The sequence below is a fragment of the Entelurus aequoreus genome, linkage group LG12 (genome assembly GCF_033978785.1).
Source record: "Entelurus aequoreus isolate RoL-2023_Sb linkage group LG12, RoL_Eaeq_v1.1, whole genome shotgun sequence".
Classification (NCBI taxonomy): domain Eukaryota; kingdom Metazoa; phylum Chordata; class Actinopteri; order Syngnathiformes; family Syngnathidae; genus Entelurus; species Entelurus aequoreus.
This window is the reverse complement of record NC_084742.1, coordinates 19703293-19719213: the sequence shown is the minus strand read 5'-3', so window position 1 is coordinate 19719213 and position 15921 is coordinate 19703293. Positions and strand designations below refer to the sequence as shown.

At 39.3% G+C, this 15921-nt stretch overlaps 1 protein-coding gene across 3 annotated transcripts in view; it reads left to right on the top strand.

The window, feature by feature from the left end:
* LOC133661668 (reticulon-3-B-like) overlaps positions 1–15921 on the top strand; it is a 28887-nt gene that overhangs the window by 4632 nt on the left and 8334 nt on the right. For 2 of the 3 annotated variants that reach the window (XM_062065052.1, XM_062065053.1), the window contains 2 exons: positions 13110–13317; positions 14694–14832. In XM_062065052.1, the coding sequence (XP_061921036.1) occupies positions 13110–13317; positions 14694–14832 (347 nt within the window). Of the gene's footprint in view, positions 1–6907; positions 9116–13109; positions 13318–14693; positions 14833–15921 lie in introns of all 3 variants that reach the window. The other variant, XM_062065051.1, reaches the window with a different exon arrangement.

Below are 15921 nucleotides of genomic sequence, written 5' to 3'. Positions count from 1 at the left end.
CATAATCAGACCCAGCAGCAAAGGGGCCTCAAGAGAAGATGAGTGGCACTGATGTAATCAGCTACTGCCCAGTGGCCGTCCACTAGTTAGCTGCTTGTGGCTTTGTGCACATCTTTGCTTCAGCCATTAAGACAACATTAAGTTTTTTTCCATTCTTCTTTTGCTTATTGTCATGGGTAAGTGCTGTATTTAGTAGTTATGCTAGAATAGACCTATAAAGTATTTCTCCTAATACTTGTTTATTACACAATCATTGCATGGTTTCACTTCATGTTAAAGCAACTTTGTGTTGATTTGAGTAAGACTACTTGGGAGTATGTCGACAGTAAAACATCTGATAACATCTCAATAGTTTAAAGGAATACAGTAGTATCTCTAGACTGGCACAATATTATTATGTTTAGTTGGTTGCAAATAATTGGGTCAAATGTGCAAAATTGAACGATGGATGCATTGATTTGATCATGTTTTAAAGCAACTGAGGCAAAAGGGAGGCAGCGCTAGGTTACAACCAGCAGAGCATGGGACACAAGTTTAAAGGCCTACTGAAATGAATTTTTTTTTATTTAAACGGGGATAGCAGATCCATTGTATGTGTAATACTTGATCATTTCGCGATATTGCCATATTTTTGCTGAAAGGATTTAGTAGAGAACAACGACGATAAAGTTCGCAACTTTTGGTCGCTGATAAAAAAAAGCCTTGCCTATACTGGAAGTAGCGTGACGTCAGAGGAGGAAGGGCTGCTCACATTTCCCCATTGTTTACAATGCAGCGAGAGCAATTCGGACCGAGAAAGCGACGATTACCCCATTAATTTGAGCAAGGATGAAAGATTCGTGGATGAGGAACGTTAGAGTGAAGGAGTGCAGTGCAGGACGTATCTTTTTTCGCTCTGACCGTAACTTAGGTACAAGGGTTTATTGGATCCCACACTTTCTCCTTTTTCTATTGTGGATCACGGATTTGTATTTCAAACCACCTCGGATACTATATCCTCTTGTAAATGAGAGTCGAGAACGTGAAATGGACATTCACAGTGACTTTTATCTCCAAGACAATACATCGGTGAAGCACTTTAGCTACTGAGCTAATGTGATAGCATCGGACTTAACTGCATATAGAAACAAAACAAATAAGCCCCTGACTGGAAGGATAGACAGAAGATCAACAATACTACCAAACTCTGGACATGTAACTACGCGGTTAATGCTTTCCAGCTTGGCGAAGCTTAGCAATGCTGTTGCTAACGACACCATTGAAGCTAACTTAGCTACGGAACCTCGACAGAGCTATGCTAAAAACATTAGCTCTGCACCTACGCCAGCTCTCATCTGCTCATCACGACCCGTGCTCACCTGCGTTCCAGCGATCGACGGTACGACGAAGGACTTCACCCGATCACTGATGCGGTCGGTGGCCCGGAGATGGAGGAAGTCAAGGTGAGGTCGGCGGCTAGCGCGTCTGCTATCCATCTCAAAGTCCTCCTGGTTGTGTTGCTGTAGTCCGCCGCTAATACACCGATCCTACCTACAACTTTCTTCTTTGCAGTCTCCATTGTTCATTAAACAAATTGCAAAAGATTCACCAACACAGATGTCCAGAATACTGTGGAATTTTGAGATGAAAACAGAGCTTTTTGTATTGGATTCAATGGGCTCCGAATACTTCTGTTTCAACGATTGACGTCACGCGCATACGTCATCATATCGAAACGTTTTGAGCCGGAAGTTTGCCGGGAAATTTAAAATTGCACTTTATAAGTTAACCCGGCCGTATTGGCATGTGTTGCAATGTTAAGATTTCATCATTGATATATAAACTATCAGACTGCGTGGTCGGTAGTAGTGGGTTTCAGTAGGCCTTTAGTTGGTGCTGTGATGCAGCTCGTGCCTAAAAGATTTGTATTGCTAAACAGCCAATCTCATCCAGTGAATTCATTTAATTTAATTAGCGCTAGGAAATATATTGTATCAAAAACAATACACAAAAATGTACTACAACTAAATTAGTTTTATGAAGTACTGTAATCATGTACAGCAGACCTATTCAACTGGCGGCCTGCCAAAGCTTTTAATTTGGCCCGCTGAACATTACCATGAAACCATTCAAACTAGGGTTGATCATGTATGAAGCACACTCGCCACCCTGCAAGGGGTAGTAACAGTGAGGCATATATGTCCTAATAAAGCAGCAGTGGGGTGAGTAGCAGACTATTGAAAAAATGGCACTATTGACCCTTAAAAAACTGAAATAAAATGGGAACTGACTGAACAACAAAGTTTGAATGTTCTGCCCCGAGCCACTGCTTGAGTCATTGTTTTCGGTCGAACCTTTAAAGCGGCGGACACACTGTTCCAGATCTTCAACAACGGTAGAAATCCACACGTGTAAGCCTCATTGCGAGAATTTGGTCAGATCTTTGTAAGTAGATATTGTGCATAAAGACATTTTTTTTTTTTTTTGTATTGAAATTGCTGACTTCCTGGTGTCTTTTGTATTTGTGGTCGTGTCTGAGTAACTCTCACTGGCAATCAAAGCTTGTTTAATATATACAGAGCTAAATTTGACCAGTAGAAGGTTTAAATGTGTTGAGCCACAATCATGTTTGCTGTAGATGTTTAATTTCTATATACTTATTGCTAGGGCTGGGCGATATGGACGAAAAAGTATATCTCGATATATTTTTACTAGGGATGTCCGATAATATTGGACTGCCGATATTATCGGCTGATAAATGCTTTAAAATGTAATATCGGAAATTATCGGTATCAGTTTCAAAAAGTAAAATTTATGACTTTTTAAAACGCCGCTGTGTACACGGACGTAGGGAGAAGTACAGAGCACCAATAAACTTTAAAGGCACTGCCTTTGCATGCCTGCCCAGTCAAATAATATCTACGGCTTTTCACACACACACACACGCACACACACACACACACACACACACACACACACACACACACACACACACACACACACACACACACACACACACACACACAAGTGAATGCAAGCATACTTGGTCAACAGCCATACAGGTCACACTGAGGGTAAAAAAAAGTGCCACAGTCAGTGGCACTTTTATTAACCCAGTTAGTCAAGATGGGTATTAACAGCACAGAAAATAACCTGTTTAAGTAGCACAGAATTACATAACATAAATAAAATAAAAAAGTTTTTCTAAGTAAAATAAATAACATAGCTGTGCAAATAATACAAAATGTGTTAAACTCAGATAAAAAAAATAAAAAATTGCAGGCAGGCACTATTTAATTCCCAGTCGACGATGTAATTGACTGTCACACACGTACGGTTCTGGTCAGTGCCAAGTAAGTGACTTGACTTAATTGTGCGGCTATGATCTTCCTCACTTCGGCATTCATTTTTGGCAGCATTTCTCGTGCGAAATATGCCCGGTTTGGCAACTCAAGAACAATTTTGATTTGGGCTTACATGGTAAACAACTCAAATTAATGTTTTATCCAGACGCATACATTTGTCCAAATGTGGCCAAGTAGACACATTGTGGGTTTCCTGGATGTCTACACTGCTAAAAGAAAAATCTAAAGAAGAGAATCCCTCTGCCATGTTCCACTAGTTTTTAAAATATATAAATCGCCCGCTTGAATATTCCCCGTTTCTTTTCTCAGACTCTCTCGTCGTCATTTGGGGTGTCTTTTGTGTTTCCCTTCCTGGTTCGATGACCCGCCCTATCTTGCCTCTGATTGGCCCGTCCCTAAGGTTTTGCCATAATCTCAACCGATCGTGACTCATTATAGTAAACAACCAACCAATCATGGATGTTCTTATACGTGCAAGCACGTCTTGGAAGGAGGAAGGGGAGGGGTTTAGTAGCCCATGGAGTTTTGCGAGGCAGTGGGAAGCGGTGGAGAACAAGGAACACAACAAATAAGCGGTGTTTGGTCATTTTAACGTGAAATAAATTATAACGATATTACGATATTTTCTTAATTCACATCTTGTTTAAAAATATATCTATCTCTTACAAACTCGATATATCGCCCAGCCCTACGTATTGTGTAAACATCTGTAGTTTGTGTGAATGTATTAACCTAAAACCTTCTATTTTATTTATGTAAAATACACTATGGACGTTATACTTTTCTAATGTTTGTTTTATGTTTATAATTTCAGTCTGGCAAACTTCAATGTGGTAAGAAGTGTAAATAAAATTGAGAAAGGAAAATAATTCAAAAGGAACATCAATCCCTCAAAAGCTTCTGTTTCTTAATGCTGTTAAGTATTTTTCTAGCTGCACACGCTGGAAACGTGTAGCAAGGGCAGAATAATACATTTATTGACGGTGCAGTCTGAAAGGCTATTTTTACTTTGCAATTAACAGTCTCAAAGGAATATAACCCGCGGATGCACTTTCTGACAAAACATCCAAATTTCGATGTCCGGCCTTGGAGCTCTTGAAACTGCGGCCCTCTTCATTATGTAGTTGAAGAGCCCTGATGTATAGCATTTACCGTGGACTTCTACAGTATCTCCTTTAAGGTGCTTCTCCATCTTTTGTATAAATGTACACAGTTTAGAATTTTTTATCATGCCATTGACTGGCGTTCTTGACTCATTCTGCTTCGGTGTGGTGCAGAGTCGCTTAGCTGCTCTCCAACAGTTTTGCCGAGCCGGATACATACTCGGTCACCTTTTTAAGTTCTTCTGTAATTTAATGAATATAATCTGCTTCTTCTTTAGCACTCTTCTTTACTCTTACTTTCTTCGTTCCCGTAGTTGGAAAAGCACTGTCCTTTACAGTCTCTTTCTTTGTTGCAATGGTTGGAAACAAAGTTATATCGATGTCTTGCTTAGGGGGTTTACTGTTGCATTTACTACGCCAACTAGCGGTAAGGAGGCTCGTAACTCAAATTTTTGCTCGCATCCTAAAGCATAATAATCAGCCAAGCGACATCTCATGTCCCAAAAAACTTGAAAGAAGAAGCACTTGTATACCGAGATACTACCACTGTATTCTGCTCAGTACCGCATTGAAGCAGGACTTGACAGCATTCAGGGGTAATTCTCCCATGTTAAATATACCAATCATTTCATTTTTGTGAAATACACTTCCTGAAGTAATATGTTCATTCAACAGACCTTAGGCCTGGGCGATATAGCCTAAAAATTAAATATTAGGGTTTTTTTTCACAAAAAATTAGATTTACGAATTTTTTCCTGATTTTTTCCCTACTTTTTAAAGAACCCAATGAATACAAATGACAGAGGTAATTCTAAACAAGTATGGCTATTATTTAATCATAAACTAATAGTTTGAAATGACACTGCATCTTACTCTTAGAAAAATTCTTTTTTTTAAATTGTTGTACTTTTTAGACCAGATATAAATTGTACATTATATGCAATCATTTTCAAATAACTAAATGAAGAGGTTCCTCTGGGAGGCATTACTTTTGCTTGAATAAAATAGTTCTGTAAACAAAAATATAGCATTGTACATTTCATGCAATTAAATAATCTCCAACATCGAGATTAATAAAGTGCAAATTTAGAACATCTGTCTTGAAAAAGACTTCTTTAATAAAAATGTAGCATTGCACATTGCATGCAAATAAACTCAAATAAATCAATAAAGATACCAATAATCATCAAATACTAAAAATTATATAGATGAATAAAGTGCAAAGTTAAAACTTCTGCTTTGAATAAAATACTATTGTAAATAAAAAAAAGGTAGTATTGTACATTGTGTACAATTAAATAATCAAGTAAAACATTGAGATGGTTATATAGTTTTAATAAGTAGATAAACGCAAGCTTTTCCCTGAAATATCCTTGGCTCCTTTTTAATGTGTACTGATGTTAAAGATAATGTACACTTCATTGCACATGTAATATATCACTGTATTGATGTTTAAATTAGTTATAATTCCAGGAGAGTTTTGCAGCAGCACACGCTTACGAGATGTCTGGTTTGGATGTGCAGAGCAACTGCTATAGTGATCTCTCTGTGCATTGTACTCCAATACATGGTATCATAATACATACCTTTATGTAAATGAGTCCACCACAGTACGATGCTTCTTAGGTGGAGTTTGTAGTTGTTGGTCTTGTTCGCCTTGTAAAGAGTTGCTGTTTCTCCACTCGTCTCGATGCTGTTTCAGATGCTAGAATAAGTTTTGTTGTGCTGCTGCCTTTTCTAAAGAAACTTTGCAGAGTGCAGTAACTTGTTTCATGCCTGTTCCCGCAAATCTAAAGCACTGACAAAACTTTCCTTTTCTTTGAAACAAACGTCTCGCTCTTGTTAGCATTAGCAATGTTTTGCTAGGCTTGTGGATCTCACTAGAGTAAGAGGGCGGGCGATGGATACAGAAGCTCATTGGGGCAAAAAAAATACGCAAGAGGAGAAAAAAATTAAATGTTTTTATTTTTTAAATGCAACAAAGCACTGGAATTTATCGATAAATATATCGCCCAGGCCTAACAGACCTATTTTACGATAGTAACTATTATATGAATGATGTCACAAAATGTTGGCCCTACACATTGTGTAGTTTTCCTTTTGAAGCTTCCATGTTTGAATTTTAACATAGCCAAATGCCTTTGCTTTCCCCACAAATAATTGAAGAATCACCATTAAGCGTAAGTGTTATTGTGTCTGCGGCTTCATGCTATCATTATTATGACTTGATCCCATGTTTATTGCAGCTATTGCGCCATCAAGAGCAAAAAAATATGTAAGAGGTCCGTCCATTATGTTCATCTAGCTCACATTTTAATGATGCAATGCATGAACGCTTTGGCTGCAGTAAGAGTAAGGTCTTAGTCAATGATCAATAATGCATGGACGTTTAGGTGACATGTGTGACCTCCCCTACTTGTTCTTCTTCTTTGCTGTCGTCCTCCATGCGTGTCAATGCAGACAAAAAGCTGGTGCTGGGTCCCGACAAGCCCTGTGAAGGCACAGCGACATCCCTTCGCTTTTCTTCGCAACCTGGCTCTTTTTCTCCCTATAATTACGGAAGTGATGTACAGCCAGAGTCTCCAATAAAGACGTCTCCTGTTTCGGAGCGCATAAAGGCTCTTGAAGCTCTTGCAGCCAAAAAGGAGACTGATTTTAGAAGCAATGATTCTTTACACTTAAAAGATCGTCATCACGACAAATCTCCCTCTGATATCGCAAAGCCTCCTACAGGGTTTCAGAAGCTTTCCACTGAGAAAAATTTACCAGTTGTTGAAGTGAAAAGAGGCTCCACTGATTATGATTCACCAGAATCCCCCTTTGAGGTTCTTGGGGACTCAAGACAAGTGAATGAATTTGAAGAAACCGAAGCATGGATGAAGGCTCATCTTCCGCCAGTGCCAGACTTCGATGCTGAAACATTAGTTAAATGCGCCATCACTTCAGAATTGAAGCCAATGGTGGTCAGTCCTGATGCCCCTCCTTCTATTACTAGTGTCCCGGACACTTTAATGGATTTTCCAAGTGATCACAATCAGAAAGGTTTGATGGATGGTCCACAGAAACTGGCAAGTGTTGATGACCCAGACTTTGACCTTAACTTTCTGCCAACTACTGACATGTGGGTTCAGCAGGACCAGTCAGGGTTCCTTGATCCATCAGGGCAGGATACAATGCTTCCAGATTGCCCTGTAACTACTCTGGATGTCATGGGTGACAAAATGATCACTTGGACTGAAGATTTGGAGCCAGCAGAGGCTAGGGAAGTAGACAGCTCAGAGGAGTCTGATGAAACCGTTATTGAAGATGGCTTCACCCCTGTTGTACCCCCTCCAAACTCTACGTCTTCTCCATGGGACATTACCTGTCCTGAGACCTCATCGCTTCCAGAGGAAAGGGTGATGCCCCCTGCAAGATCAGAGAGAAAACTAATGCAGGTTCCCACAATCAATGTGATAGAAACGGAAGAGCCAAACTGCAGTGATGATGAGATGGAGATAGAATTTGAGACAGAGCACGAAGCCTATGAGGTGGTCAAACAAGGTACAGCAACTGCAGAACCTGGTCTAGAAGACCGCAATGAAGCACATAACAGAAGGCCCCTTGAAACCGAATTCATAGAAGGCTATTCTCCTCCTTCCTCTCCCGTAGAATCAGAAGATGAATACTCTCCCAAACAAAAGATAGTCAAATCTCCTTTTGATATTGTCCATGAAAAATCAGCGCCAACATTTATAGACTCTGGATGGGATGTGTCCTATCCACAACCTGAAAAATGTAAGACTACTGCCACCTCTTTAGATGTAAAGGAAGATGTGAATGTACCTGACAAAGATGAGTGGTCAACTGAATTCCAACAAAACTTTACTAAGACACACCAAACTGATTTTAGTGTCCGGGAAAGCCCCAACAACAAGGCAGTAGCTGGTTTTTCTAAAAGCTTCATGCGGGATGACACGTATGATGGGCAATCCTTTGATTATGAGCCTTTGTCTCCCTTCTCTGAGCTCGAGATAAAGCCAAAAGGTCTAAAGGATCACTTTCTGTCAGATTCTTCTGAAGTGGTCACTGAAACCCAGGATGCGTCACATGAGATAATACTAAAAAGTGCAAAAGACCGCTTTATGTCTGACTCGTCTGAAACCAAAACTGAAAGCCAGGACCCATCGCAGAATGATAACGAGACAAAGTCAGTCAACCATCGTTTTTCAAATAGTCCCTCACAAATTACGAACAACAGTAACACCGGAGATGGTGCCCATGAAAAGCCCACCAAGGTGCAGCAAGATTCTAAAGTAGCTGACCCCTCACTTTCTGAGCCTGTGGATAGTTTTGTAGAGTTCATGCGAGAGTGCCTCAAATCAAGCGATTGTGAAGAGTCAAATGACACTCAAGGTGTCGTGTATGGTCAGCAGTCCCCTCCCACGATGGTGATGGATATTGAACAGGAACGTCTCACCATCAGTGCTCTCAAACAGTTGGGCTGCAGTCAAGAGGAAGAGGATGACACTACATGTATCCTGGTTGCTAATGCTCCACATATCCAAAGCAACACACTCTGCTGTGACAGCACATACTCTGAGGGTGTTGAAGCCATCGACATATGGGTTGCAGAAGCCTATCATCTTGCGGAGCATGTCTTGACAGCAATACTAACCCACGTATCAGGTAATACTAATTCCCTTGGTTAGTTCCCAGAGCAGCTTTCACTGGTGGTGTCTTTTCACTCAAACAGTTCAAGGAAGAAACCAGCCTTGTGTAAAATTCCAAATTCAAATGTATATGTCTCTACCCCCAAAGGATGTTGATTTGGAATTTGGATTACAGCAAGTGGAATTCAATTAATTGCAATTCAAAGAAAATCCTTCTAGCTAATTGACAGGAACTGAAAGCCAGTGCTCATCGCAGAATGGTAAAGAGACAAAGTCAGTCAACCATGGTTTTTCAAATAGTCCCTCACAAATTACGAACAACAGTAACACCAGAGATGGTGCACATGAAAAGCCCACCAAGGGCAAATCCTTATATCTAAGTGACAGGAACTGAAAGCCAGGACCCATAGCAGAATGGTATATGTCTTTACCCCCAGAGAATGTTGATTTGGAATTTGGATTACAGCAAGTGGAATTAAATTCATTGCAATTCAAAAAAATCCTTATAGCTAAGTGACAGGAATAATTTTTTATATTAAAAAAATAAATACTACAAACACTAAAATAAACACACAGTCCCTTGTGTTATTATTATTAAATATGTTAATATTATTAACATGAATAAATCAGGGATTTTGTCCTTGTGAGAATGAGCTCACGAAAATGATCTAGTACAAATGGCCTTCTATGTCTATTATCCTTTTCCATGTTGCTGTTGTCACAAACTGAACTTTTTTCGTGAAACTAGGTCTGTTTTATCAAATTTGTCAACAAAGAGGCTTTCAAACAAATGTACTGCATTATCTTGGCAACCATTTCAAATACTCGGACAAAGTACAGCAGTCTAGGAAATTAATTTCCATCACATTCCATAATTTGAAAGTTACTATACACCAAATTAATCTATTTTTATATAAGATGCTTTTATTTTTAATGGTTGATGAAAAACATTTGCTGTAATTGAAAAACAATGTGTACATGAGGTTTATGGGAATATATTTTTTATGAAGTTTGTGACAATTAAAATCATCAATTGGCATTTTAATTCTACTGTAATTTGAATTGCGTTTTAATTTCTTGTTTGCTACCTCAAATCAAGTTCATGGGATTGAATTGGAGTTTGGGAGACATTGTCAATGCAATTCTGGATTTTGCACAAGTCTGGAAATGTATATATCCTAGTGAGATGGCATCTATTTAAGTTGGTATTCTGTCAGAATGTCTACCGTACATTTTTAGACAAAATCAACACATATAACAGTCTAATATGTCCTAATCCATGCTGATACTTTGCACCCTGCTCTGGTCAAATTCTTACAAGAACAAAGTACTAGTTAGTGGAAGGTACACCCTCTTCTGTGTACAAACATGATCCATTCGCAACTGACTGTAAAGGTGCTGGTATGCACTTTTAATACTAGTTTATTTTAAACATTCTTGTGGTTTTGTGTATGAGCTGGTGATCTTGAATGGTCCTCTGTTTTGCAAGTGTATTCAAATAGTACAACTATAGAGTTTCAGTTTTCAGTGTGTGTGCGCTTGAAATTACGAAATGGATGGGACTGTTGTAATAAGTAAAGGGCGCTAACTTTCCCAAAGTGCTGTAATATGTATTTACAGTATATCCTGCCGTTTTACAGCTTTGAGAATGTAAACTACGGATTTTGTCAGCTAATTATAACAATTTAGCCAAGTTGATCTACTTATTTTAGCTATTGTTGAATGTATAGCCTATTATAACATGACTGCAAATTGTTAGATGCTTGTCTGGGACAGTTTTGTTAATTATTGTGAAAAGTAAAAGTATATACAGTATATACCACTAATGGTAACAGAGGCTTGCCAGTGTTATATTTTTGAGCATGTTGCAAACAGCCCCTTTAAAGGGGAACTGCACTTTTTTGAGGATTTTGCTTATCATTCACAATTCTTATGAAAGACATGACGATGGATGGATTAAAAAAAAAAAATGCATTCTATATATTTAAATAACCTTGATCAAAAGTCTCCTTACAAAGGAGCCCATGAGAGCCATTTGATGCCTATAGAGCTCCTAAAAACACATCCAAACACCTCTATTAGGGTTTTATATACATGATGTAAGTATATATGCAATGTAGTTACAGGCACACTTATAATATTTAATATTTACGTATTTTGATCATTTTAAGCATACATGGCGCATTAATTTCAAAAACGCATTACAACGTTAGCTTTTTTTTTCCTTCATCACTGATTTCTGCTCACTGCAGACTTTATGAAAGCCTACTAACATAATAAAACATTACTTACTGTGCAAGGTCTGCCGTCATTAGGATGCCGACTGCTGGGATGTTCATATATTTCCATTTAGATGAAAAATGTGTCATAGTCCTCGCGAAGGAACGGAGAGGGTGGGGGCAAGCGCTTTTAATGGCTGTCAAAGTGTCCCAATTTGTCAGATTATATTCCCAGCCATCTACTTTCCAGATGAGAGGCATGATTTATTATCTTAAAAAAAAATTACAAAGAGCAAGTAAGCAAGGAAACAGCAGACCACTCGATGATGTAAACATAGGGACACACGGAAGTGATTACGTTGCCGCTATAAATAGTTTGTCTGCGTTAGCGCTTATAATAATGTCACCAATACTTGGTTAATATTCAAGTCACAAAACGTAAATTGAGTATTGTTGGTGCTTTTTGAATTATTTATCAGATTTTAAGGGTGGAATAGTGGAGTTCCCATTGGGTCCGCTCTAAGCAGACTTTTATTTACGTTTATTTAATATTTATAATACATTTTTTATAAATACATCCGTTGTCATGTCTTTCATAATGATTGTAAACAATAAAGTGTAAATAAAAAAGTGCAGATGCCCTTTTAAGTATAGTCTTTCATATGCATAACTTGAATATTTTTATACATTGAAATTACTGGTGGTGGAACAGCTTTAGGAGTTGCACAGTGAACGTGGGCCATTACACAAGAGCACATTGGTTGTTGGTTGTTAAGACCAAACAAGTTGACGACTGCTGCTTCCCTGTGGGTACCTGCCCTGCAAAGCATGCTGGGAGCACAAACACACAGCCCTTCAGATACAGAGATAGAAAACCTCACCTATTTCTGAGGCCTTAGGTATTACTATTTCCAGTTTGACCTGTTCTGCCTTTTATTAGTTCATTTTCATATCTGCTTATGCCTAAATGTGCCTAAATAGTCTCAGGCCACTGCGATGATCCAGGGGAAGTTTTTGGCGACTTGGTATGCACTATTTACCCAATCTGACTGTTGGCTTAACGGCCTGAATTAGCAACAATAGAGCCCGCTTTGTTTTCCTCTGAGGGTTTCAACTGTGCTGCTGCTGCCGCCGCCACTTTTCTCCTGAACATTTAATCTTTCTGGCATGATCTGAATTATTAAGACGTTTCACCTTTAGACCATTTATTTTAACACATAATGATTTGCCTTTCGCCGTTTGACTACAAAATAGCAGGCAAGCAGACAAAAAACATAGGTAAGAAGAAAGAATGAAACCTTGTCATGGCCCAAGATTGGCTAATGGCCACAAACGTTAAAGTCAATTGTCATAAGGCAAGTTGATTTGAGTAATTCAATAGGTTTCAAGACAGTCAAGGAGCACTTTCCTTATCTGGTTCTTGTGTTATTTGTGTTACTACAACACTGTTGTCCTTGTGGTGTTTCCACTGTGTTACACTGGGCCTTTTAACACACAAACACACACCTCGCCCTTTATTTCTCTCATGCACACAACTGGCAGTTTGAGAGTGCCAACCCATTCTGACGTTACATAACGGCCTTGTGTAAAGGCAATCACTTCTGCATCCGCGACTCCCCACAGAACATGCATACAAACATGATTGTGGTGTGCTAATTGGTGATTCTTTTCGAGTCCACGTGCTTTAAAATGTGCCTATTCAAGTCAAACAGGTTGGCCTTTTAAGTTATTCAGATCATAGATAATGTTTTTGGTGGTACACAATATGTAACCTCCTCCACTTGTCCACAGTCAAGGATCTGATTCACTGGCGGGACCCCAAAAAGTCAGGCTTGGTTTTTGGACTGTCCATGCTACTGCTGCTGTCGCTGGCCGCCTTCAGTGTCATCAGCGTGGCGTCCTACCTGCTCCTGGCGCTGCTCTGCGTCACCATCACCTTCCGCATCTACAAGTCCGTCATCCAGGCCGTGCAGAAGTCCAGCGATGGCCACCCCTTTAAGTAAGGCCCCGGGGATCGTAAAATCTAAGGCAACGTTAGGTAGTGCTTGTCTATTTGCATTTGCAACTTTGAAACACAGGACTGTCAATACTGCCAGGCCTACTGCCAAAGTCAGCTCGGTGTGGGAAACGCATACACGGCATATCATTAAAACATTGAAACAAGCCGTCGCTGTAGATTCAAATGACAAAGTCACTGAGACGAGTGCTGGCAAGCTCCAAAGACTATCACATTTCTGTATATTAACTTTGTTCCTGGCAGTGTCTGCTTGGTGAGATGACCTCCACCTCTAGGGTATTTATTTATAGCTACCCAACATGGTGTCCGCGGGGGTCCCATTACATTTGTAATACATAACCCAAACTATAGTCAATAGCAACAAAATACCCCTTTGTTTAAAATCAAAATACATTTAGTTTTTACTGTTAAATGAAAGCTACTGTTTCAACACACTTAAAAAGAAAGGTAATTTCTACAGTTTACACACTTGTCAACTTGTACATATTTGTCGTACTGTTACTGCACGCATTTTGACCCTTGAATACGCTTGTAGGCTTTGCTGCTCTCCAGGGACGTCATTTATAAAACTGTGTGTAGTCTATTGTAAAAACATTGCATACGCAAAATCCCCAGAATCTAAACAAATATTCAGGTCTATAAAATGGTGCAGCACACACTCTTCATTATAAATCACAGCTACCATAAATTGTGTCAATGAAGAAAGAGAAAAGGAGAGGGCAGAATTTGCAGATTGGGGCTTATTAGAGCATTGTAACAAGATCTAATGAAAAAATAAATAACAATTGGAATGCAATATTTCATATCACCTGTAATAGTGTCAACTCCACTGTGACTGAGAACCGTTGCTGAGATGAAGAAAAACACATGTTCATGTTTAAGCATTCGGTCTGCCAACTCTTTGTTAAAATAGATTATTTTGTTTATTTTGTCAGGCGATACCAAAGCAGCCATTCCGTTGTATGACATAAACCGTAACCATGAGCAATATTCAAAGTTCTTGTGGTCAATTGGCACAGACACATACCAAATGATTTCAAAATATTATTGCCACAATAGATTTTTTGTACAGTTTATCTTATATCTGTACCATAGAAAATATTTTGATTTGTAATTATAAACAATTTTTGATTACATTGTGGCTGTGAATATGCAGCGTGGTTGTCATAGCCAAACATTTACAAAATCTATATTTTTGGGTTTTTAGCCTAAAAACTGCATTTTCACACTCAACCCTGATGCAAAGCTATAAAAGCAGGTGTGTCCCAAGTGCAGCCCTGGTGCCTTTTTTTCAGGGTTGGCAGGTTTGCAGTTTATAATGTTGTCATAATCCTCATTTCATGTCCATCTCCCTGCAGGTCGCTGATGGATAAGGATGTCCGCATTCCCCCAGAGACCTTCCGCAAGCACGTTGACGTCAGCCTGACCTACATCAATCGAGCCCTGAAGCAGATGAGCCGCCTTTTCCTGGTGGAGGACCTTGTGGACTCCCTTAAGGTGAACGGCTTTCCATTTTCTTATGCCGTCTGTCCTCCATATGGAAGACCACTAATTTTATTTAAGGGGAGATGGCTCCTAATATTTTTTAAAGCTAATGACAAACATCAACTATGTTCGTGAAGCAGGTTTTCCGTGGGTCATTAGAAATAATCAAATAGATTTTGCGAAAATTAAGATCTTAAGTGGCATTAAAAAGCATTAAAGGCCTACTGAAATGAATTTTTTTAAATTTAAACGGGGATAGCAGATCCATTCTATGTGTCATACTTGATCAACAAAAGAAATAAACCCCTGACTGGAAGGATAGACAGAAAATCAACAATACTATTAAACCATGGATCTGTAAATACACGGTTAATGCTTTCCAGCTTGGCGAAGCTTAACAATGCTGTTGCTAACGACGCCATTGAAGCTAACTTAGCAACAGGACCTCACAGAGCTATGATAAAAACATTAGCTATCCACCTACGCCAGCCAGCCCTCATCTGCTCATCAACACCCGTGCTCACCTGCGTTCCAGCGATCGACGGAAGGACGAAGGACTTCACCCGATCATCCGTGCGGTCGGCGGCTAGGGTCGGATAGCGCGTCTGCTATCCAAGTCAAAGTCCTCCTGGTTGTGTTGCTACAGCCAACCGCTAATACACCGATCCCACCTACAACTTTCTTCTTTGCAGTCTTCATTGTTCATTAAACAAATTGCCAAAGATTCACCAACACAGATGTCCAGAATACTGTGGAATTTTAAAATGAAAACAGAGCTTTTTTGTATTGGATTCAATGGTGTCCGAATACTTCCGTTTAACTATTGACGTCACGCGCATACGTCATCATACATAGACGTTTTCAACCGGAAGTTTAGCAGGAAATTTAAAATTGCACTTCATAAGTTAACACGGCCGTATTGGCATGTGTTGCAATGTTAAGATTTCATCATTGATATATAAACTATCAGACTGCGTGGTTGGTAGTAGTGGGTTTCAGTAGGCCTTTAAATAGGATGTCCAGAGGCATTAAACTTTTTTTATACAATTGTAGGACTTGGCCGATAGTAAGTCAATCAATGGAATGGTAAATGAAAACAAA